Source organism: Podarcis melisellensis (assembly GCF_964234715.1).
Source record: "Podarcis melisellensis genome assembly, chromosome: 8".
NCBI classification, from domain to species: Eukaryota; Metazoa; Chordata; class Lepidosauria; order Squamata; family Lacertidae; genus Podarcis; species Podarcis melisellensis.
Genome location: NC_138540.1, coordinates 44,451,099 through 44,475,276, shown reverse-complemented (window position 1 = coordinate 44,475,276; position 24,178 = coordinate 44,451,099). Strand labels below are relative to the sequence as shown.

At 49.4% G+C, this 24,178-nt stretch overlaps 1 protein-coding gene and 2 long non-coding RNA genes across 15 annotated transcripts; 1 reads left to right on the top strand and 2 right to left on the bottom strand.

The window, feature by feature from the left end:
• Positions 1 to 902: 902 nt before the first annotated feature.
• LOC309376697 (polycystin-1-like protein 2) lies at positions 903 to 13,619 on the bottom strand. 7 transcript variants are annotated; one of them, XM_081923294.1, is made up of 23 exons: positions 12,341 to 13,197; positions 11,836 to 11,964; positions 11,627 to 11,712; positions 11,253 to 11,325; positions 10,560 to 10,615; positions 10,281 to 10,340; positions 9,866 to 10,027; positions 9,609 to 9,733; positions 9,236 to 9,365; positions 8,571 to 8,699; positions 8,011 to 8,218; positions 7,701 to 7,885; positions 7,241 to 7,471; positions 6,602 to 6,706; positions 6,363 to 6,520; positions 5,867 to 6,016; positions 5,485 to 5,687; positions 4,885 to 5,078; positions 3,755 to 3,899; positions 3,444 to 3,663; positions 3,169 to 3,355; positions 2,306 to 2,388; positions 903 to 1,454 (listed from the first exon to the last, which is right to left on the bottom strand). In XM_081923294.1, exons 1-23 carry the CDS (start codon positions 12,771 to 12,773, stop codon positions 1,436 to 1,438), a joined length of 3,471 nt encoding a protein of 1,156 aa, XP_081779420.1. In that variant the 5' UTR covers positions 12,774 to 13,197; the 3' UTR covers positions 903 to 1,435. The 7 variants fall into 7 exon arrangements, 6 of the variants coding, with proteins under 6 accessions (XP_081779420.1, XP_081779419.1, XP_081779418.1 ...); XM_081923293.1 differs by having other exon boundaries at positions 6,363 to 6,517; positions 9,609 to 9,736; positions 12,341 to 13,196; XM_081923292.1 differs by having other exon boundaries at positions 9,609 to 9,736; positions 12,341 to 13,194.
• LOC309376703 lies at positions 9,749 to 21,354 on the top strand. 5 transcript variants are annotated; one of them, XR_014171274.1, is made up of 4 exons: positions 9,749 to 9,882; positions 11,278 to 11,377; positions 13,643 to 13,774; positions 21,259 to 21,354. It is a non-coding gene; the product is annotated as an uncharacterized lncRNA (long non-coding RNA). The 5 variants fall into 5 exon arrangements; XR_014171275.1 differs by having other exon boundaries at positions 9,759 to 9,882; positions 11,201 to 11,377; XR_014171276.1 differs by lacking the exon at positions 9,749 to 9,882 and adding an exon at positions 10,340 to 10,473 and having other exon boundaries at positions 11,201 to 11,377.
• On the bottom strand, positions 18,384 to 24,070 carry LOC309376704. 3 transcript variants are annotated; one of them, XR_014171279.1, is made up of 4 exons: positions 23,945 to 24,070; positions 21,237 to 21,408; positions 18,877 to 19,963; positions 18,384 to 18,664 (listed from the first exon to the last, which is right to left on the bottom strand). It is a non-coding gene; the product is annotated as an uncharacterized lncRNA (long non-coding RNA). The 3 variants fall into 3 exon arrangements; XR_014171280.1 differs by lacking the exon at positions 18,877 to 19,963; XR_014171281.1 differs by lacking the exons at positions 18,384 to 18,664; positions 18,877 to 19,963 and adding an exon at positions 20,755 to 20,950 and having other exon boundaries at positions 21,118 to 21,408.
• Between the last annotated feature and the right edge of the window lie 108 nt (positions 24,071 to 24,178).

Below are 24,178 nucleotides of genomic sequence, written 5' to 3'. Positions count from 1 at the left end.
TGCACCCCGACGGGGAAGAAAGGAGGAGCAACTGCATTGTCTGCTGGATAAAAGGCACATTGGCAGGCAAATGTTGAGAGCCCAGGAGGCGCATCCCATTCTTCTTGCTCCAGAGAACAGTATGATAACCAAGCAGTTCGGGTGACAAGAAATGGGATTTCAAGGGGTTTGGGAATGGGGCAGACAGGAAGGTGGCAGACTCCTCTTCATTAGATGTTTCTAAGCGGAGGCGAAGGGACCCTCTTTCCAGGGAGGTTGTGCCAGTGGGATTCCTCAGGAGGTAGGAGTAGATGACCCTCACGGTCCCTTCCAAAACTACAGTTCTATGATACTTCTGCACAAGTGCTGGCGAGTCTCCAGCCAGCCATATGAGGTTTTACAATTTACTGCATTTACAGATAGGTAGCCGTGTTGGTCTGCCATAGTCAAAACAAAAAAAATTCCTTCCAGTAGCACCTTAAAGACCAACTAAGTTAGTTCTTGGTATGAGCTTTCGTGTGCATGCACACTTCTTCAGATACCTTATCTGAAGAAGTGTGCATGCACACGAAAGCTCATACCAAGAACTAACTTAGTTGGTCTTTAAGGTGCTACTGGAAGGATTTATTTTTTTTAATTTACTGCATGTCACTGCCAGGGGGCCACCAGGGGGCTTGAAGTGGGAATGGGTGTCTGGATCTGTGCCTGGGCCCCTGAGCAACCAATTATGATGTCCTCAGAGAGTGAAAGAGAGCTTCCACGGACACCACTGACCTGTAGCCTGCCATTTATTCGGTGTGGGCCATGCCTAGTGTTGAATCACTTTGCAAGATAGCACACAGCTTGGAAGCTGACCTCACATAGACTTCTTACTGGGGAGAGGAGGCTGGTCTTCATTGCAATCACACACAGAGTACTTAAAATTGGAATATAATAAAGCTCCATTTATTATAAGAAATATATACTTGGATAGAAAAGAGTTACTAGTTTTAGCTAATTAATCTTAAAGCTGCAAGGGAGTCATGCTTGCTCTTTACTCTCGGCAGAGATACATCCATAGATGTCCTCTCTCCTTCAGCTTCAGAAGGAAGAGGGGGAAGCAGGAAGTTTGGTCACTGTCAGGAACCCTAAGAATATCAGTCTAATAGTAAAGGAAAGGTCATCACAGAGATCAAAGGGCAGTTAGGCAATCTTGGAGGTTCCCTTCTCTATCCAATTTAACCTCATGCAAACCCTCAGCAAGCTTGAGTTGCATCCCAACTCTTTCAACACTCAGTGAGTTCACGGTTGGCTCCATTGGCAGGTTACAGAATGGGACTCCCATGCTCTGCCCTCCCATTCCTCCAGAGAGATGGTCCTGGCCTTTGGGTGACATCATGTTGGAGAGGCTGATTGGAGGTCTTGGGCACATGGCATGGCAAAAGCCAAGGTGGCCTCGCAGAAAGTTGTCCTCCCATCACTGGAAAGAGCACAGCCTGCAATCACAGAGGTCAAAGACATGGGTCAGGATGGGGCCCTAGGACTGCTTCCCAGCATATTTTCTGCTCCCTTGGCCCCAGTCCTGGAGCTGCAGTCTCCCTTAGGATGGTTAAATTACTGGTAACCTAATATGTCTGCTCTAGTCTGACTGGCAGTGGCGTTTCAAGGCCACGAGCAAAGAGAGACTACTCAAGATCTTTTTAACGGGGAGTGTCAAGAGTTAGGAAGGCAGACTCCTCTCCACCCCCACTGTGCACATGCCAGTCACCACCTTTTAGTCTTCTCCCCTTCCACAGGGGACAGTCCCAGTCCTGCCCTTGCAGGGGCTCCAGTTCAATGTGTTTCCTTCCTGTTTAGCAATCCCAGGAGATGCCTAGTGTAGCCACTCTGCATCCTCTGCCTCTCCCAGAGCAGGCCCTGGGCTACCTGCTCTTGGCAACCAGAGGTGCCCACACCAGCAACTGGATTCCTCCACCAAGCCTGCATGCCTTGCCGGGCCACCCAAAGCAGCAGAGGAATGGTCCAGGTGGGCTCCTAGTCATGCCGATCCAAAGTGGAGAGGAGTGATTCTTCTCTGTGTGTGCATAACCTTCCCTTACGGGAGGAGGAAGAGGGAACAGACGTAGTACTGAAAACCCTTCCTCTTGCCTGGCCCCTGTCTTGAAAGGAATTTTTTGAACTTGAGTTTGTTTTCTGCAGTTGGTGCGGGACATTCTCAGTGCCACCTTTGCCCTTCTCTACTTGGAGGCAGTCCAGGTCCCCACCCTCTCTGGAGAGGCCCCTTTCCCCTTCCCTCCTTCAATTCATCCTGCCTTTCCACTTCTGCAAGCCTCCTTCCTCCCTTTACCGGTCTTCCAGGTCCAGGGCTGCCTCATCTTCATCCTCTGCTTTCTTCAGTATCAGGGCACAGAAAATGGCAAAGCTTATCACCTGCATTGGGTTTCATGGAAGAAGAAGGATGGGCAGGATCCGCATCCATAAAACAGAGGGAACATCTCCCCCCATCCATAAAACAGAGGGAGCATCTGCAGGCTTCCCTTTCTCCAGGTGAGCCAAGCCCCTCACTTTGTGCCAAAACACCACAACAAACTGGTGTATGTGTGAGGGTGCTTTGGTTAAATTCTCCCCCACCCCCTTGAAATTCATGGGAGGAAGAGAGGAGATGCAGTGGGTGTTTGCAGTGCTCCAATGCCAGACACCTGTCCCAGCCAGGCAGGTGGCAGACACATACATGAGATGAGGAAGAAGTATGTGCACCATGATTTCTGCTGCTGCTGAGATGTCCCTTCCCCTACGGGTTGCCAGTTGAGGAGTATCACAGACCCTGAGATTTCAGGGCCCAAACCTGAGACCTAGGGGCTGCCCCTGGTGGTGTCAGGGGCACAGACCCTGGTATAGTCACAAGGGTCCTAGAGACAGAGGTTAATTAGGAGAAGAGGGGAGGTAGTCCTCCAGAGTGTCTATGCTATAATTTGCATCCAGCTCCTGCTGGTCCAAAGTGTGCACCCTCTATACACAGTCTTCTGTGTACACACACACACACACCACTGGAACTCTCACCCATCTAGCGATTCAAGCCCTTCACCTGCCACCTGGAGGGTACTAGGCAAACCTGAAGACTTCAGATCAGACTTAGAGATCTGGCAACCCGACCTCCCATGAGAAGGCCCCCCTGGAATGCTGGGTTTGCTCAGCCTGGCTGGGAAGTACCTTGAGGGGCTGCAGGACGAAGAGGGCCTGGCCCATGGAGATGGCAGTGGAGATGAGCCAGCGTTCGGTGCTCTCCTTGCCATAGTGGAAGCCATAGAGCAAGGAGAAGAAGGTGGCCACTGCGCTGAGGGAGACCAGCAGGGCCCACCCCACCCAGGCGCCCCACCAGGGCAAGTGCCACCTTCGGCTGTGGAGGAACAAGAAGAAGGCATGAGGAAGAGGCTCTGCAAGGTAGGCTTCCCTGCCTGCTCACAGAGCCTGTCTGAGCTACCTACATGGAGCGAGACTGGATGGGGCTTGCTAGCTCGAGACGCCTGGCCATCTCCTCCACGCGCTGCTGCAGAGCCGGAGGGTGCTTGGCTGTCGGGACTCCTGGTTCCAGCTCCCCCAGGAGACGGGAGATGTGCCGCAGCTTCAGGAGGAGGTAGCGGTTGCAGTAGGTCTGGTGCAGCGCATCAGGGCTGGGTGCCACACTGGAGATCTTGGGCTCCCTCCCTGCAAGCAGAAGCCGCAGCGTCACCATCCTCTGGGGGTCTAGCAGGGCTGCCCAAGGCAGGCAGGCAGGCAGGCATGGCTGGGCTCTCACCTGCTGCCTCCTCTTCCTCCCCAGGATCAGGGTGGATAAAACGAGCCAGCCACTGCAGAAGCTCCTCAAGGTCCATGTCGGGATGTAGCAGCTGTTGGCTCTGCTTGCTGGCTTTGCTCAGCGTCTCCACTGCCCCGCGCAGGCTCTAGGGAGGGGAAGACAAGCATGGGTAGACGGGAGAGTGGCAGGCGACTGGGGCATAAATGCACCCAACAGGCTGAGGGTAAGGTGGGCAAACTGGGCACAAGAAGATGTAGCAGATGGGAGAAGTGCTGTGGGAGATTTGCAGCCAAATCTAACAATGCATATTTTTGTGAGTTAGCATGTGAAAGGGTTAAGACCATAGGGTCACATTATTGATAGAGAGACTCGGACCATAGAAATGTAATTGGTAGAGATGGTTCTGTGTGAGGTCATTTTCCCTCCTCTCTTGGAAATGAAGAATCAAAGTATTTCCTGTTCCTTCCCTCTCTCTTTTCTCTTCAGCCAGTGATGGAGCAGACATATATCCTATCGCTCCAGCATTGGCCACATGCCTCAAGCTGTTCATACTGTAAATATAAGTATTTTGCCTGCATTTATTTTACTGCTGTTGCTGCTGAGAACAATTGCATGACTATGAGTAAGTAAACATATTTTAAACTTACTTCTCAGTCTGTGTCTGGTTCTTTGTTAAGGGGCAACCAGCTTGCTTTGTGGCTGGACTGAATTTAATGAATGCTTCACAGCCTTTTCCTATGCTTTCTATTTTTCTGCTGAGGATGAGACTTTGAACTCTGCTCAGCCCTGTGTTTTAAACGAAGCGATAAGCTGATCTCTTTGTATGTTCAACCCACAAATGTGGGCACCTGGAGGGATAAATTACTATTAACATATCCTCTCCTACCTATTAAAAGCCATCCCATAACTGCCACAGAGAAAACTCTCTGGCAAGCCAGTGCTTGCTGTATCTGCAAATGCAAAACGTCTCCCTGGGACCAAGTTCACTGGTGCAAGAAGGATCCTGGGGGACGTGGGGCTTCGGGGATCGGGTGGGGGTTCTTCTCCACTGCCAGCTCAGCCATGGCCTTATTCCAAGGGGAGGCACAATGGGGAAAATGTCCTGGGTCCTGGAGAGCTCTTGTTCCTACCTCATGCACAGTGTCCAGGGTTGTTGGGCTGGCAGGGGCACTTGGCACAGCCGTTGCCAGGCCAGGCTTTGCATGGCTCTTGCGTGGTTCAGCGTGGCGGAAGATGAATACAAGGAGCAAGTTGACGGGGAAGGTAATCAAGGCACTCTCCACACTGATCATGATGTCCTTCCAGGAGAGGGAGAAGCAGTTGCCTGTGTATCAACAGGGGGGGAAAGTGCCTGCAAGTGGACCTACCAGTCACCACTCTTTGTGCCCCAGGGACGCTGGAAGGAGGCACCAACTGCTACCTGCACAATCAGAGGCAGGATACCTCCGGATTCAGGGGGTAGGGGATCAAATGTAGGAGAGGAGCCTTGCTTGTGGGCTTCCCAGGAGGCATCAGTTGGCCTGATCCAGCTGCACCCAGGCTCTTCCGAAGTCCTAATACAATGCATGAACCGCCCTCCTGCCGGCCCAAAGGGTATGACTGTGTTTCTCCCTCCAGCTGTGGCAGGAGGGACTTTCCTCCACTGGCAGGAGTTGGAGCAGAGGAGTTGCACAGCTCCCTTTTCCATGCCAGTGGCCCTTGGGAGATATCCCATGTGGCACAGCCCTTACCAACACTCAGGAGCTCGGGTGACTCGTGGGGCACCTCCCAGAACATGAGGCTGACAAGCGCAGAGCAGAGGAGGAGGCAGAAGCCGCAGGAGAGGCCCTGGACCCGCGTGACGGGCCGCCCGTGGCCTGTCCGGGTCAGCAGCACTGTCAGCACTGTGTGCTCCTCCCGAAGCCCGTTCAGGGTCCTTTGCCGGAAGATGGGCCTGCAGAGAGAGCGGAAGATGGGTGGGTGGGCCAGGCTATGGGAGAGCCAGAGGAGGAAGACAGCTGGAGTCTCTGGCTGGGAGGAGGCGGTTCGGAGATCCCTGCTAAGTTCATGCACAGTGGGCAGGTGGGGACTGAGGTCACCCAAACAGACTCCCCCGTCTCTTGGTAAGCCTACCAGAATGCTGTTGGCTGGTGCTGTGGAGCTGCAAGGAAATGCTGGGCAGTGCTGTGTGGGGCCCCTGCTGCTGGGACGTGCCACGGCTGGCAAGAAAAATGGAACCTCCTACTTTGCTGCAGGTCTCGCACTGTGATGTAGGCGATATGCCTGAGGGAAGGGGATGGGTAATGAGTGCCAGGCAGGAGGCTAGTGCTCTTAGTGCTCCACTTAGAAGAAGGTCCTGTCAGGCAGAGGCAGGAGGCCTCCCTGCTGGACGAGTGCCAGGTGTGCTGCTGACCCGCCCCCAGCCCCACCTCCTCAGGGTGCCTGAAGATGGCCACCCTGACACAATAACCACCTCTGCCCCATTCAGAGAGAGGGAGAATTGTGGCATGTCCAGCAGAGGCAGGCTGGCACCCAAAGCCAAGCCATGGGAGGTGGACAGTGCCCGCATGCCAGCACAATGTCTCCAAGTGGGATGTCACCCGCCCACCCTACTTCTGGGCAGACTGACCAGGGCAGCTGTGGGGCGGGGTGGAGCTCCTGCCACAACCAAATGCTCTGGAGCTCTCCCAGTGGGTATGGCTCCCGTAGGAGGAAGAGGCTGGCATCCAGGGGCAGGCGCCGAGGCTTGCTGACACCAGACGATCCCTGCAGGCAGATGCAGACCTGCTGGAGATGAAAGGGCTGGGTGAGATCTGGGGCAAAGACCAGGCACCCCACCCCCTCCATCACTCAGGGCAGACCACTCACACAGGGGCTGCCTCCGGGGGCCTTCTGCTGCCCATGCAGGGAGATCTGGAGAAGGTAGCCATACTGGGCACAGGGATCATCATCGGACAGGAGGACTGGCCCTGCCTGGGAGAGGGAGAGGGGTGTGAGGGGTGGCGTTTCTAGGGTCATGCTCTGCCATGGAGCAGCGCAGGAGAGCAGAGAGCGCTGAGGCCCCATACATACATTTGTCCTTCCCACTTGGCCCCAGTGAAGACCAGAATAAGGGGATCTCTTTTGCTGGCGAAGAGATGTGCAAACCTTAAATCCACATGGAATCGTTAGACAGAACAGAGTTAGCTGCATCTCACTCAGCTGTATGTTTATAGAGAGCAAAATGCAGTCGTGACCATTTGTAGAAAATAAGAAGCCTTCCCCGCCCCTAGCCAGCCACACCCTTTAGGGGTGGAGGGTGAGGAGATCAGAGTCCTTTGTTCTCCACATGGCGTGGGAGAGCCGCTGGAGACCCTCCAAGAGTTCGGTCTCCAAATGGTGGCTGTTGCTGCATGACCTGCCCTTCTGAGAGCATCACCACCTAAGAGCTGCCAAGGGCCTGTGAGTTTGTGCTGCTTGCTGCCAGACCCCCCCTTGCCTCCGGCCCTCTCACCCCCAGCAACTTACCTGGTGCAGGGGGCGTGTGTCCAACCAGCGGGCCCAGGCCACCCCCACCAAGTAGAGGGCATAGACGACTCCCAGGACCACGACCAGAACTGGGTTCTTGTTCACCTGGGTAAAGTACTCTGCTGTGCGCACCACATCCAGCTGGACTGGCGCCACCCAGAAGCTGCTGCCAAAGAAGGAGAGGTGGGTGCAGAGGCAGTGGACTTCCGCCAGGCTGCTGCTCTCTCCTACCTGCAAACAGGGTGGGATTAAGGGCCCTTCTGGGCAGCAGATCACTTTGGATATTTCTCACAAAACAGAGATCCAGATGCTTTAAATAAAGAAGCAGGCAGTATGGTCTTGAAATGGGATAGAAGTGTTATTAAGGACCAGAGGCAGCTATTCTGATTCTTCCCTGCCTCTGGCAGTAGGGGGCGCAAGGTACCCAGATTCCCTTTGTTTCTTGAACGCCAAGACTCACCTTGCAGCCTGCCTCTCGCCACTGGGCATCAGGCAGGTGCCGGGAGACGCACTGGATCCCATAGGTGCTGACATGTAAGGTGGCAGGACCCTGGCTGGCAGAGAGGTTCAGTGGCACCACCAGGAACTGAAGGGCTCCTCTCAGGTCACGAAGAACTTCCTCCTTCACTAGCCAAGTGTAGCCATCTGCAGGAGATGGGGGCGGCGGAGGGGGGGGCAACACAAAAGGGAAACCATTTTAGGAAGAGGTCCTCACACACCCCAGGCCAAAAGTGGAAGCAGAAGCCAGCTCTTCTGTCCCCCTGCTATACCCAGGCCAACGTTGGGCTCAATGGGCTCCCGGAGTTGCTCGCTTGGCTGCAGGAAGAGCTCCAGAGGCCCCACCGGGTCCAGGTGAGCGTGGATCATCAGGGATCCCCTTGTCCATGTCACGTTCACAGTCAGAAGGAGGGCCTCCCCTGGAGAGAGGAAGGCAGCTGGCTCGGCAGGGGCTCTAGGCCCAACCCGGGGCAGGAAAATCTGGGATGGGAAAAGAGAGCAGGATGTCACTGGCTGCTACTGCACCACCACAGTGAGATGAGCAGCTGCCTCAGGCTCTCACCTGGAGCAGAGGCAGCCTCACTGATGGAGGTGAGCTGCGGCGGGAGAGAGGGAAGGATGATGACAGAGAGACCAGACCCTGTACTGTAGGCTCTCCCAGGCTAAGCGGCTGGCCTACCTGGTGGCTGATCCAGCTGATCTCCACACGATGAGATCCTGCCATGAGAAATGATCCTGGAGGGCTGTCCTTGCCCTCTGGAGATGCTCAATAGCCCACCCCCTTACAGGGAGGAAGGCTCCACTCAGCCCAAAGTCTCTAGGCAGGACATACCTGGACAGGGGTGCTCAGGTTGCTAACGCTGATCTGGCTGCCCTCAGAAAGGAGGTTCAGTTCAGCTACAGCTCCTGTGACCCCTTCCCCAGAGCTCGGGGGAAAGGGGCTGCCCAGGAAGCTCACCATCTAAAGAGAGAGGGAGAGAAGAAGAAAGGGCAGCGCCACTGCTGAGGGGGCCTGACCCACCAGCCATGCCTGCTCGGCCACATGGCCACACTCGGCAGGATGGCTGGGCGCTCCCCCCCCCCCTCACGCTCTGCTCCCCATTTTGGAAACATGGCTGCTTACTGTTGGAAGCACTGGGTAGGTAGATTGAGTAGGGCCAAGTCAGGGGGCCTTGGTTGCAGGGGTGTTGGCAAGGGGGGTGTCATGAAATGTTTGGAGTCCAACCCAGAGGCATGAGGCTCCAGAAGAGGGAGGGAGGGAAGATGCCTCTGGGTGCATCATCAGGCTGATCTGAAGGAGCCAAGTCACTTCTGAGTGCTGGGCCCCAGTGCATTCCACAGCACAGCAAGTGACTCGTTGCCTGGGTGCTCTCTGCCTTCCTTCTCCTCCTGGGGTAGCAGCAGATGCCAGAGGAGAGTTTGCATTTCATGGAACGGGAAGGCCCCTGTGCCCAGTCCAAAGGAGAGGGCCAGCCACACACTCCTGCTCCCTCTGACCTGCACATCCACTGGGATATTCTGTGGCATGACGGCGCCCAGCGCAGACTGCTCTGGCAAAATGACTCTAGCTGCCCATGGGTTGCCAGGGAAGGAGAACGCCATATTGCCCAGCCTGGAAGAGTTCACCCTGAGCCAGGGAGACAAAGAGAGTTAGGGTTAGAGCCAGGGCACAGCAGATGGTGCCTGGGATCAGGGTGCCTCAGGAGAGTTGCCAATCTGCAGGACAGCCAGGCAAATGTGAGCCAGCTGCCATGATGAGGGAAGGGCAGATGGCTACCTCAAGGCCTTTTCCCTTGGACACTTCCTGCCAAGATCTTTCTCCCTTCCCTTCCCAGACCAGTCAAGCTTCCCCGTTAGCCTGGTAGCTTACCTCTGTGTATAGATGCTGATGAGAGGCGTCTCCATGGTGATGGCATCACTGCTGCCCCCCAGTTCCTGAAGAGCTTGCTCCAGTTTGTGAAGGATCTGCATCAGGGTGCCAGTCAGGGCCTCATGCTGCTGGAGGGAGAAGTGGGCAGTTACTGGGGACTCAATCTCCATCCAAGATGGGGCATTATGGGATGAAGGGACCCATGCACCGGCCTGTCCCTCCCCACCAGGGCACCCGGGAGTGTGGCATATCCTCACCTGGATGTTGACGTTGGGTGAGCAGGGGCCCAGAATGACCTGCAGGAGCCGGCTGGTGCCATGGACTGCCAGGAGGTTGAGGAGGTGCCAGTGTGGGGAGGCTGGAGGCCTCCTTTTCAGCAGGTCCTCACTGACAGCCTGAAGAAACCCCACCTCCTCTTCCTGGCATGCAAAGGCACATACAGTAATGTTAATGTTCCTCCATGCCCATGCATTGCCCAAGACCCTCAGCACTAATGGGGGGGGTCCCTCGACTCCTTCCATGAGATGTTCCCCATCACCTCTCTTGGAGGAAAGAGCTTCTTAGGACTTGGCCTGACTCTTTCTTCAGGTTCCCCATGGGAGCTACACAGCCTTTGGAGTTGGGGCTCAGTCCCTTCTGGGGCATCCGCCCTCCCCATGGGCCCAATCATACCAGCTCAGAGGCACTCCAGGCACCATTGTTCACCGGCAGTGTCAGTCGCTGGAGCAGCTCCTGCAGGCAGAATCAGGAGTTTGGGCTCAAATGCTGGCAGGCAAATGCAGATCACTGAATAAGGGATCCCCAGCCTACATAAGGCCTGTGCTAACCACCAGAAGAGAGGTTGGCTGTCTTGAGCCAGAGGAAGGTTGGTGGCTCTGCTGTGGGCCTCAATGGGGCTGGGCTGAAGGGGGTCCCCTCCCCAGATACTCCCTCCCAGTGGGGCTCTTTTACCTGCTGCCAGGTCCTGGGAACAACATCCTGCAAGGCCTCCCTGATTGCTGATGTCTCTGGAGGCAAGAGGAGAAGTATGAGCAAGAGTCTTTTCTCCCCTCAGGGAGAAACAGGCATTTTGGCCTCCATAAACACAAACTCCTTGCGGTGAGCCTGTCTCAACAACAAGCTGCTTCCTTTCAGGGGAAAACCACTGCCCTGACCGGCAAAAGGATCAGCCTCATGATAAGGGAACCACTGGCTACTAGTTATATTCCCGCTTTTACATTATTACAGTTGCTTATTTTCATCCTGAGCATTGCTTCAGGCTCTTTTCATGGAAGAGGTAGAACATGGCAATAAAAGTTTATCTGAAATAAAACTTGTTAAAAACAGTTAATCATGGGTGCCTTGCCCCTTGGGCACAGCTTAAACAAATACCATTGGTAAATGTTGGAGTTGTAATTCTGTACAGGCAGATTGAAAGCATATCTTTTAGTTGTGCCGACATCTACAATCTTTTGGAAAAGATGGTCTATGAGAAATAAGATAAAATACCCCTTTCAGCCCCACAAATATTATTTTAGGGCATTTAAAAGGTTTGTTAAAATAAGCAGAATGACCCAAGATGATCAGCCTCTCACAATTGCTTATAATTGCAGATGACCTACTCTTCAATGCATTATTTCAGAAATCAATAAATCCCCACATCACCTGGGTACTTCTGCTTATCACCCAGATGCCGCCGCATGAGCCTTTGTGGCCTCCGCCCCATGGAGGTCAGATCCTGGAGGCAGACAGAGAAAAAAGAGTGGGACAGAGCAGTGCCACTGTGCCAGGTAGGATATGTCACCCAATAGGCTTTCTTGGAAGGGGCAGGGCCAAGGGTTCCCTGTTAGGACCTTGCTCAGGAATCATGCCCAAAGGAATTGTCTGGAAGGTGGCTAAGAGGTGGCAGACAGGCTGTTTTTATTGCCCCCCCCCATCCTCTGCCTTGGTGCATCTGCTGGAGTTTGGTTTCAGGCAGCAGGAGGGAAAGCCTATTTGCTTTGGACTTGGAGGGAAGAGAACCGGCCACCATCACCTACCAGCTGAGCCTTCTGTTTTTGCCAAGGCCTGGAGCTGTTGGCACTCCTGGCCACTTTGACTGGGCATTCACCTCCCTCCACAGGACCTGCAAAAAGGACCACCCTGAAAGGGAGCCCCTCCTGGGTCAGGAGGAGCAATCTCTGTCCTCAGGGATGGGGTGGAGTGGAGGTGTCACAATCCCACCCTGGCAGCCCAGCTGGCCTCTCACCAAATTCGCAGATGAAAGGATGCCTCTGGCGGCACGTGGGCCCGGTAGCCTCCTGCAGCAAGCCCAAGTTGGAGAGGAAGGTGCAGGTGGGGGGCTGATGGTGAGCCCCATGCAGATGAGGCTGGGCTCCTGGGCAAAGACACAAGAGGCTGCCATGGGCATGATGGCAAGCTGGGCAGGGCAAGGTGAGGGCCTTGCCCTCTTGTAAGATCTGACCACAGTAGGCAGAGCGGGGTGGTATGCCCTTGACAGAGCAGATGAAAATAAGCAGAATTCTATACTACAAGCAAAAGAGCCAGCTCTCTGCAGCACAGTGCCCCCCACCTCCACACCCTGCCCCTCAATGTGGCTCCCCAAATCCCAGCCTTTAACCACAGCCAAGTCAGCTGTGTAAAGGGACCTGGCCTTTGTGATAGAAACCAGGACGCACCCTCCACCCTCTGGAGTAGAAACAACTTCCCACCTCTGCCCAGCCCTCTCTGGTGCCCCCACAGGACTGACTTACCTGCCACCGTAGGCTTGGTTGGGCCCTTGGAGACCCACCAGCCTCCAGAGGGCCCTCTCAGCTGCCCCCTCCTCCTTCTCAGAGCACCCCACGTCCCTGTCACCTCCCAAGGGACCTGTGCTAAGTGCCCTCCCCATCGGCCGCAGGCGGCCTGGGCATCCTCAAAAGCCAGTCTTTCCTGGGCAAGCTGGTAGCAATGTCCTTGGTGCCCCCTTAGCGCAGCCTCAGGCGTGGTGACAGGCACAGCAGTCCTGCACAGGGCGCAGAGCAGCAGGGCTAAGCCGGGAGCTGTCTGTCGCCTCAGCGACATCTCAGTCTGGCAGGATAGGCAAGATGGTCCCAGCAGGGCTCTGCTTGCTCCTCTGGCTAGAAGCCCACATGAAACACAGGAGAAGGAAGAGGCCAAGCCCTCCCGGTGTCTCTGTTTGCCCATGGAAATCAAGGGGGCAGCTGGGCAGCTTCCACAAACACTGGGCAGGGAAATTTGACTCTAGGAGGAAGAGGAGGATGACAAAGCTTGTGGGCCGAGATTGTGGTGGGGAGGGCACATAGGAATAGATCACATCTGCAATCTTTTTGGAAATAGGTTCCAGTGAAATTTGACATTATTTTTTGCCACCTTAAACAGAGTGTGGACACCATCACCAGAGAAAGCTTCTCTACTTTATTCTCTCTTTAAAATTATGCATACCAGCCTTGCCCAAGCCGGTACCCTTTGGACTACCACTCACCTAGTCCCCAGCTGGCACAGCCTTGTGATACTAGAACTGATGGGAGTTGTAGTCCAAAGCATCTTCAGGGCACCAGCTGGGAGAGGGTTGATGTATGTCAAATGTGTCCTTGGAGTCCCAGGCTGTTTTGCATTATTGCATGTTGTTTCCCTTTAAAAATATAGTCCAAACACACAGCAGCCTTCCTGGGGAGAAACCCCTGCTTTCAGCCTCATATATTGAATGCGCTTCTTTGATCACAGTGGTTAGATAGCAACAGTTCTGCTGTAGAAATCTGAGTGAAATTCAAGATCTCCACCAGCACACAGGAACATTATCTTTTGAATGTTTTTAATTCCTGTTTTTAACAGTCTCCTATTGTTTGACTTTAATTTTAATTAACCACTTAGATATTTTATTACAATCAAGTGGCATGTGGGTTTTGTTAAATAATTAAAGTTACCCTCAAAAGTATGTGTTCCTATCGATTAGTATAAAATAATGCCCTCTAAAATGTTATGAGGTTGATCTGATACCAATTGCTCCTGCTTCTCTCACTGTGCTGCCACGTTCTCCTCCTCCTCACTCCCAGGTTTATTGCTCTCGCATTGGCTCCCCAGTCTCACATTTGCAGGAAGGGGAGGCTAGGAATGCATCTGGCTGAGGAAGTGTGGTTTGCAAAACAACAGGACCTGTGACAACAACAGGCTGGAGCTGGAGGCAGGTAAATTTTTTTGACTGTGCTCACCTTGCTTTTAGTAAACAAAGTTTTTATTCCCCCCCTTTCAAAAACCTGGCAAACCTGGTCAACCAGAGACAAGAGTAGGATGAAAGAATTGAGTACAAACACCATTAATGGTTCAAGATGGGAAGGGTGTAAATAATAAAATTATTATTATTTATTAATTACCTGTCTCCAGGCTGTTACTGTTTTGGGCGTGGACTTCAATACATTCCTGGCAAATTGAGGTGGTGCAGTTCAAATGGATTGGGCCCTCTTACACAAGAAAGCTGCTTCAAAATAAAAAGGGATTTTTGCAGTAAGGAAAGCGCTAGAGCAATGCCCTGGAGAGTGTGGTATTAAAAAAATGCTTGATAAGGTATCACACAACCTCCCACAAACAAATCAGGAAGAACATTCAATAAACAGGTTGTCTACCGAAATCAACCTGTTGCTGTTCCTTTCTCTTAATTAGTTATTCTCCATCTTCCCTGAGTTCTGGAAAACTGAGGCCCGTTGTGAACTGGGCAATTTGTTTTAATTTTTGAGATGCCAGTTTTCCGATATACCACACTTGCACAAAACAGTGGTTTTTTTTTTTTTAAAGTGAGTGTGTTGCCTCAGGCCCATGGAGGCAGTTTGCCAATGAAAGTACAGGACTTAGTAACAGAGGGTATTCATAGAGGGCATCCAGAAAAAACATCACAGGTTTTTTTTATATAATAAAAATACTCGTCCACACAATGTTGGCCTTTTTTCCCCTTACGAAATTTTCTTTATATCCTTTGCTGCGTTATCTGTATATTGGGGAAATCCAAATTAAAGCAGCTGTGGGTAGGATTCAGGCTGCCGTTTGGATGAGGACAATGTGTGGATGCACTGAATCCACTTTAACCTGCTGTGTGTACATATCCCACAAGAGGGTGCTGAAGAGCAGGACTAGGAAGCGGGTGATGATTCCTCTCTCGGCAATCCAGCAAAGGCTTGAGAGTTAACCCGTTTAGCCTTGGCTCTGGCCAACAGATGAACGGCATCATGGATGGTTTCCCCCCGCTTGAATCTAGTCTGGTCGTAGGTATGAAGGGAGTAATGGCCAGAGACCTGCTTGGGCAGAGTGTATTGCTACAAAACAGGCATTATTATTATTATTTGACTGATGTTTTAACGTACTGTATTTTTAATATTTTGTTGGAAACCACCCAGAGTGGCTGGGGAAACCCAGTCAGATGGGCGGGATATAAAGAAATTATTATTATTATTATTATTATTATTATTATTATTATTGGCACATGCTTCCTATAACATTCAGGGCTTAGCTCAGGGATGGGGAAATGTTCTGCTCTTCACTAAAATAATCCCAGAGCAGGGTGTAGCAAAATACTGACTCGAAATTACATGAAGTCAATAAGAAGATTAAAACATCAAAACAATACAAATCACATCATGGATCCAGCTGGTAGGGATGCCCACCTTCTTCATCATGAGAACATGATGCTGGACTATTCACATACTGAAGGTTGCTGTTAGGCTCTAGTTTGGCACAACTAACAGATCTTTCAAAAAGTATTTGGGGAAAGTTGTCACATTGTTATGCTTCCAAAAGGCTGTAATGAAAGTGGAACAGCCATTTAAACATGGTGAAACACCTCACGTGTAGGACTCTTTCACCTTGGGCACCAGAACGGGTTTGTTAAACTGGTTTTATTACATGAATCATGAACACTATCCTTGGCCGGGGCGGATACCCGCAGGGAACACAGCACATGGGTGGAACACCAATAAATTACCTGTTCTGCATTTAAAATAAACACCTGCTGTCACCCGCTTAAAGAGATCCTAACTGTGCTCTTACTACACAAGCAAAATATCCGCTTAAAATTCAATGTGAGCTTTGCATTTCCATAGCCTTGCGGAGTTCCAGAAATAGCTTGCTTGCAGCATTGCCATATCTAGTCCTGTTGGAAAAGTGTAATTTTTTCCCCTTATTATTAAACGTGCAATTGCAAATCATGAAAGCTTCAAATGCTGTAGTTGGGAATTACTTTTTAATTAATGTTTGAAAGGTTGTTGTATTTCCCTTTCTGGGGGCGGCATGTTCTGTTTTGCAGATAACAAAGATAGCAGAGGTGTTGCCTTCCTTCCTTTATGCTATAAAATCTTTGGGATCTAGGTGGCACTGGGGAAGGGTGGGTTATCGAGAGGGCTAAATGCCCACCAATGGAATTGCTTGCCCACCATGTGTAAATTAGAAAGACAGAGTTTGAAAAAGCCTTGTTTCTACTCCATCTGCCAGACCAAGCTCACCCTCTGAGTGCTCCACTTGCCTCTTTTTTTGCCCACCCTGCTGTCTGAGGCAGCTGCCTCACTCTGCCCCGATTGAACCACATTATTCTCAAAGAGTTGGAGAGAGCAGCTGTAGCTATTGGCAGCAAATAAGGTGCTGGATCGAGACAGTCGTAAGAGCAGGCCCATTGAACTCAGTGGGACATACTGGATCCAACAACTTTGACAAGATGTCAGCTGTTGCTTGTAATAACTTCTGCAGTAGGAATGGAGCGAAAAGAAAACTTCCCTCCTTTTTTAAACAATGTGTCTCATTCTAAGTGTTATTTATTTGTGTGTCAATCACGCTCCTCTCCCCACTGTTTTATAATTTTCCATTTGGCAGGCTCTGGTATAAGTATGTGTTTTTCCTCATTCTTCTTCCAGTGAGCTATGGAATGGGGAGTTTCAGCTGAGGCCCAAGAGAGATCTGTGGAATTCCCTCCCCCTTCATATTCTTTGACAGCCACTGAGGGAAAGGGGTAGGAGGAAGACAACAGTGGTGGGGTCCATCTTGGGTCTTATCAGGCTAGTCAGAAATGAGTAAGTCACACACATCCCAAGCCTTTATTTCCCAGGACTCCCAACTAGGAGTTGTGTAGAAACTCTGTTCTCATAAAGGCAGTGGCATTCTCAGAACCCCCCCCCCAAAAAAACGGTTTCTATATTTTTTCTTTTCTTTTTAATAGTAACCGAAGAATTATGTGGGATTATGTAGCACTGGCCCAACAGCACAGCCCATTCAAGTGGTGCCATTGCTTACCCTAGGACAGTCTTTGCCAACCCGTCGCTCTCCAGATGTTTCAGACTTCAGCTCCCATGAACCCCAGGCAGCATGGCCATATGATGCTGGGGCTTATAAGAGCCATGTCCACAACATCTGGTGGCATCCAGTGGTGAAGCCTGCTTGAGGCTAATGGGGTGGCCAGCTGTCAATGCCTGAGTGTACTTGCTTGAGACAGACATGGGATGGTGCTTTCTGTCAGCTCTGATCTGAGAGCTTCCCAGAGCCACTTCGTGAAACAGTTCTGGATGAGGTGGCCCATCACAATACAGTCAATCAATTGTTATGTATTCATGGGAGACAGTTTTGAACTCATACACTAAACTACTTAGGAGCAGGAACATGTCACCTGTGGTTCAGGAAATTAGGATACAGTGGCCCATTCCCATGGATGTTTGCCTCAAAGTCAATATAACTGTGTTCAGTGAGGTTTGCTTCCACTTAATTCTGCAGAGGATTGCTGCGGACGTGATATAAATAAGGACAATCATAACATTTTTTCAGTCCATAAACTTCTTGCACCACCAGGCCTGTTTTGCCTCCAATCACCAAAAGGAAAAATTAAAAAAAATTAATTCGTTTATCTGAAAACTTTGTTTCCACCATCTGATCAGGTGCCTTTGGTGACAATAAACACACATGAATATGATGTTCTTTCCCTCAAAGAAGTGGCGCGCGCACACACACAATCCGGTTGCTAATTGTGTTATTCTTTATCCAGCATGGTCAGCAGTGAGATAACTGTCAGCATCCCACTACCTCCTGGCACCTCTAAAAAGAAAGCTGGGAAGGTGGGGGAAGAGTCACCAGGTTGATGTCCACTCACTCGCCTTCTGTTATGGTGTCATCATCATTCCCAGCCAAGAAAGTCTCTGGTTTTGCTGTGCCAAAAATGGGCCAGGAAGAAACAAATTACAGTCGTGTTTTTACTTGTTGTCTTGGCTACATGATTTATGAGCCTCAGTGCAGCGATTAGAGATGAAAGAAAACATTCCAGGCCCAGGACCCACACATTGCTGAGGTCTTGTGTGCCTGGCCTTCTGCAGGAGTTACTGTAAAAGCAGGCGGGAGGGAGGGGGTCAAAGGAAGTGACCCCACCCTCCCAAAAGGAAAATTACAAGGGGCACACTGGTGAGCACATATACTGGGTGCCAAGTGCCTCGTGGCTGCTGCTGTATGAAACTATCCCTGCCTGGAGAGAATCAAGAGCATTTTCTAGGCCCTGCTGTGGGTAACAGCTATGCAATTATTGGCATCAATAAAGGCAACATGGGAGAGTAAGCTACATGCATATATAGACACATAATTGTATTTGTATGCTGCCTTTCCACAGTTCAAACCACGCTCAAGGCGGTTTACAACATGATTATGTAATTACAACATAACAAAAGTCATGAACAATAAACAAAACATTAAAAAAATAAACAGAACAGAACCAAACAGAACAATGTCCACATAAATCACAACAAGATCTAAAATAAAGATACGAAAAACCAAGAGCAAGCCCCCCCCCCCCGAACATTTTGTGAAGCTTCAGCTTTTGTAGCTAGAGTCAGTCAGGGGCCCACCCTCCCAGACCAGGTGGAAAAAAGTCTGCAAGGGAGGGATCAGGACATCTAGGACTCACAGCCAAGGCGGAGGAGTTTGCATGTGGAGAAACGAGAAAGTGGGCTTAAAGGTCTAGCCAGAGAAGATTCTTCTGTATGACAAAGTTGACAATGGTCATGATCCTCAGCCCAAATGCCAAATTCCTTCGATCCTTCTCTGTCATAAGACCACATGCTTAACTGTGAACAAGAGGGAAGGGCAGGAACATAGTTAAGGTTGCTGTAGAAAGTGGTTGGTTTAATGGCTGTGGTTTAACAAGCAGAGGGAAATAATCTTTACTTAAAGAATAAGAACATCAGAGAGAGAGATTTTTGAGGAGTAAACATCTGAGAGACAAAGGTCAGAGCATTATCATCAGAAAGAAAAATAGTCTGCCATCTCTTCTCCTTACCTGGCTCAGTCAACCACTTCTCCCTTATGTCTGCTTATCCATGACAGAAATTTGTTGCCTTTGAAGGGCCCTGAGCACATGTATAGGGTGTTGCTGATGGAATGATTTCCAGCAGGATCATGCCCCAGAACCACTCTTATTAGTAATAAGCCACTATTTATTTGGTATGTCAGAGGAAGTTTCTGCTTTCTGCCAGAGTATTCCACAAGAACAAGGACAGTAACTGGTTTGAGGAAAGGTTTGATCTACTCCATAAGACATCAAACCACAGACGAGAAAAGTGTAACTTTGGAAGGTAGTAAAAGGACTTAAGCAAGAGCAACTACCTCTAATCAGCAGATCTACGTAGAGGAAAAGACAAAATGGCAAATAAGGTAGACCTCGCTAGTGTAATTATTTAGGCATAATTCTCTGTTCTAGCCTTCCACAAATTGGTGTCCTCCAGATGTTTTGTACTATAGCTCCCACCCACCCCAGCTAGTACAGATGTAAGTTGTGCTTAAAAACATTTGGAGGGTGCCTGGTTGAGGGAAATTGTTCTGTTGCATCCTACTTAGGGGCTTATTGATTTCATGTCTGGTTTTTACAGCTGCTGCTATCATCTGTTTTATAAGTACAATTGGATTTTTGGTTACCACTAACATGAGCCAAGTTGGTAACCTCCATGTTTTCTATGGCCACGTCGCTGTCCATTTCAACTGGGTAATTATTGTGGGAGTAGTTTGCAGTCAAAGCTAACAATGCATACCTATGCTAGTTAGTAAATGAAGGGGTTAAAGACCACAGAGCTGTAAATTACTAGAGAAGGGACAGATAGGTCACACCCCCTCACATTTGGGAATAAGTATTGTCTGTTTCTTGTTCCTTTCCTTCTTCTGTTGAACCATGTAAACTGAGCAGAGGTTTGAGACTTGGACTCCAGACTTAGGCTGCATGTTTGAGATTAGTGTTTGCCTTTTGTAATCAATAATATACTGCCTGTGTTGTTTCTGCTGTTGTATTGAACAATGCATGAGTGAGACATGCGTTTACTGTAAGTAAAGCATTTAAACTTACTAAAGTTTGTGGTCTATTCACTCCGAGAAAGCTAGAGGCAGAAGAGAACTGTAAGCACGTAACACTTGGACATTTAAAGGTCTAATAAGCTATATTTCCCACACTTTGCAAATGCTGCATAGATCTGAGTTTTAAACTCTTCTGGGGGCTGTTTTGGCTACAGAGTGCGTAAAGTCCCATGTTTGTTTGTTTTTATTCTAAGCAGTCAGCCGTTTTTTCTTTGTAGTTCCCCACACAAATGGGACTTCAGGAATAACTAGCATTCCCCAGTTATTTCCCAACAATTATGGTCTCAATGGGCTTGTTCATTTGACAGCTCAGGTCTCCTATTCCTATGGGTAGTTTTCAAGATCCAAGTCCAATCTGTGGTAAAGCACAAGACTGAGTAGGACAACCATAAATTACATTTCACTCTGCTTGAATTTGTGAAAGGAATGTGGAACTGGTAAGGCATTTTGTATGGCTGGCCCTTGGTGGGGCTGAAACTCCCATGATCTCAAAGCAGCACCTGTTATGTAGCCATCAGAGTAGGTATCAACAATGCAGATATTAGGTACAGGATGTGTGGAAGGCTTCCAGCAGAGAAGGAGTAATATTCATGAAGATCTAAGAGCTAATTTTCAGAAATGTTTTGAAATAGAAGGATTGATGCCTTTAAGATGTAGCACTCATACCTGAGCCCATGTGAATGTTTATAACTACAGTGGTACCTCGGGTTACATACGCTTCAGGTTACAAACTCCGCTAACCCAGAAATAGTACCTCGGGTTAAGAACTTTGCTTCAGCATGAGAACAGAAATCTGGCAGCAGCAGTGGGAGGCCCCATTAGCTAAAGTGGTGCTTCGGGATAAGAACAGTTTCAGGTTAAGAACAGACCTCCGGAACAAATTAAGTACGTAACCAGAGGTACCACTGTATAGTAATTCAACATAGAATTGGTGAATTAGACAGAAATATTGTTGCTCCCCCAAAGAATCTCATAATATGGTTTGAAAGACAAGGGGGCAAATTCATCCCCTCCTCACTCGCCCCCAGTGGCGTAGCGTGGTGGGTGCAGGGGGGCCCGGCCGCAACATCTGGGGGTTAGGGTTAGGGGGCGCAAATCCACAGGTTAGGGGGCGCAAATCCACGGGTTAGGGGCGCAAATTACTTGCCTTGCCCCGGGTACTGACAACCCACGCTACGCCACTGCTCCCCCCACCCCTTGGAGGGCTTTCCAGAAGCCCCAGATAACAACACTCAGGTCATCTTTCAACAAATAAGCGAACTGCTGTAATGAAGGGAATAGAACTACCCTACCTACATTTTTGTTTTTATGACTGCAGATAAGCTGGAGCCACCGTGCAGATATGGAAGCATCGTGACTGTGCGTCTCTGGCCTGTTGTTATCTCAGCCCATTCCAACCCTCTGCAACTTGATGGTAAATAAATGAAGAGGCTGTTGGGCTGCCCTCCAGCTCATGTGGTTTAACTTGCTTAACTGGAAAATAAAGAGAAATGCACATTTCCTGTGAAAATGATGGCTTTCCACACTCCCCTCAACCTGAAAATATTTCCCGTGACTGAATAAACAGAAGACAGGAAGGCAAGGCTGTCATAGGGGGATAATCAGGCAAAAAGAGAAACACACCCCATAATTCATACAACTTTTGTATCTGAATGTGGTGGGGCCCCTTTCCCACCCATCTCCCTTGTCAATAAGAGCAGGTGAAGAACTAGAGATCACGTCTCAAATACTCAGCATATTGGCAAAGTCGTGTAATGTTACTCCGAAAGCAGATGCATGTACTTGGATCAATCACGTTCTTGCCCTCATATGCCAAGGTCCATTTGTGCAGTGATGTGAATCATTGCTCAATTCAGCTGAACCAATTGCCAAAGCCCAGAAAGCTTTTGAAATGTAGCTGCACTTTGTTGGTGAGGTTCAAATGAATGTGTGTCCTTAGTTCAAACATTTCACTGCTCAGAGACCCATGTATACATGGGGAAACAGTGACATGCACAACTCCTTGGCTTGTATCTGCTTTAAAAGTGTGTCAGGCTGCTCAGGATACAGGTTCAAGCATTTATATCTGCCCCACACCTTCAATTTTTATTTTTTTAAAAAATCCAAAATAGATTAAACTGGGACATGCAGCAACTGTTTCAGTCCAGGGTTCTGGTTTCTCTTTTTAATTCACCTTCCTCAACCTCCATCTTCCTGTTCCAAACCCCACCAACTTGCAATCCATCTCAGTTCTGATAGGGCTGTTTTCTGGGGTCCACACCATGTTCCCAGCTTTTTGTTTCTCCCAGCTGATCAGTTCCTGTTGTGCTGGTGCTACTGTTTTGACTGCATAAGAAACCAGCATCACAGCCTGAAGACTGGAAACAGAGGGTATGGTTGTGGTGTTGTATGAGGATAAATGTACAAAAGAATAATTAACAATGTAAAAATATTTGGCAAGTGAGTCACATTTATTTCAATCAGTACTGATCCTAAGAAAGCATGCCTAGGTTTGTAACTAAGCTTAAAGAAAATCCAAATAAATTAGCAAGATATATTCTAAATATAAGTAATTTTGTAAACTGCTTAGAGATTTTATTTCAGTCAATCGGTATATGAATTTTGCTACATAAATAAAATAAATAAATGTATTTAGGACTGAGAGTCATTTCCACAGCATATGTTGAAAGTACTCTCACAGCACTTTAACTGTTATGGCTCCCACCAAAGAATCCTGGAAACCAGTTTGTTAAGTGTTCTGGGAATTGTGGCTCTGTGAGGGGTGTCCTAAAAACAACAAGAAATTGTTTTGAAACAGGTTTGTTCTAATGTGTTTGTGAAATGATTGTTGATTAGTGTTTTCTAAGTTATGTTTGAAGCTCTGTTGTGTGTCCCAATGTAGTGGAGGTGGCATCTACATAGACCACTTACATTCAGTTGCATAGCCTTTGGTATCCTGGTACCTTCTAGGTGTTTTGGATGACATCTTTGGCTGTTATGGGAGCTGTAGTCCAAAACAACTGGAGGGCACCCGGTTGATGAAATCGGCAATAGCAAGCTCTTTAGAATTATTTCAGCCTGAGGGTTCTTCTGAAAACTCCTATGTGGACTCCTGGTGCTCCCTTCAAATCCCAGGTAAGGCAGAGGTGGAAAGATATAACTCATTTCCTCATTCACTTACAGTGGTACCTCGGGTTAAGTACTTAATTCGTTCTGGAGGTCCGTTCTTAACCTGAAACTGTTCTTAACCTGAAGCACCACTTTAGCTAATGGGGCCTCCTGCTGCCGCCGTGCTGCCGGAGCACAATTTCTATTCTCATCCTGAAGCAAAGTTCTTAACCTGAAGCACTATTAGTGGAGTCTGTAACCTGAAGCGTATGTAACCTGAAGCGTATGTAACCTGAGGTACCACTGTATTTTAAAATATTCTTAGGTAATATTGACAGTCCCCTTCCTGGATCCAGAAAACCTCCCTGCCAGCAGAGTCCTTACACATAGGTAAAGGTAGAGGACTCCTGACCGTTAGGTCCAGTCATGGATGATTCTGGGGTTGTGGCGCTCATCTTGCTTTATTGGCAGAGGGAGCCGGTGTACAGCTTCCGGGTCATGTGGCCAGCATGACTAAGACACTTCTGGCGAACCAGAGCAGCGCACGGAAACACTGTTCCTATTTATCTACAGTACTTGCACTTTGACGTGCTTTCGAACTGCTAGGCTGGCAGGAGCAGGGACCAAACAATGGGAGCTCACCCCATCGTGGGGATTCAAACTGCCAACCTTCTGATCGGCAAGCCCTAGGCTCTGTGGTTTATTTAAAGATATTCCTAGGTAATATTGATGGTCCCCTTCTTGGATCCAGAAAACCTCCCTGCCAGCAGAGTCCTTACACATACCCATTGTCATAAGGTACGCATCCTCATACCTATATGACACCTGCTGAAAGACCTTTTGTTTTTGTAAGCCTTTCTAGACATAGTTACCTTTATATGTTTTAATTTATATTGAAGAGTGGGAAGATATCATACATACACCCCCCAAAAATCAATCCATCATTTCCATACAGGTTAGGAACCAATTAATATGCTATCTGCCTGTCTACGCTGATGCCATTCCTCTCAAAAGTCCCGTATGAAGCACATCCTAGTCGTACGCATTTACTAAGAGAAAAACATGCTTTGTTTCCCACCCCCGTCGGCCGCCTCATGAAAGTAGACTATTTCATTGGCTGACAAAGTCAACGGCGCGTCGTTCCGATTGGC

What these genes read in the sequence shown, in the direction of transcription:
- LOC309376697 (XM_081923292.1), bottom strand. Translation starts at nt 12,773, where the DNA reads ATGGGCAAACAGAGACACCGGGAGGGCTTGGCCTCTTCCTTCTCCTGT. An exon ending in TGATAAGCAGAAGTACCCAG is followed by an intron (nt 10,616 to 11,252) that starts GTGATGTGGGGA and finishes TCTTGCCTCCAG; the next exon opens with AGACATCAGCAATCAGGGAG. An exon ending in TTCCCAGGACCTGGCAGCAG is followed by an intron (nt 10,341 to 10,559) that starts GTAAAAGAGCCC and finishes TTCTGCCTGCAG; the next exon opens with GAGCTGCTCCAGCGACTGAC.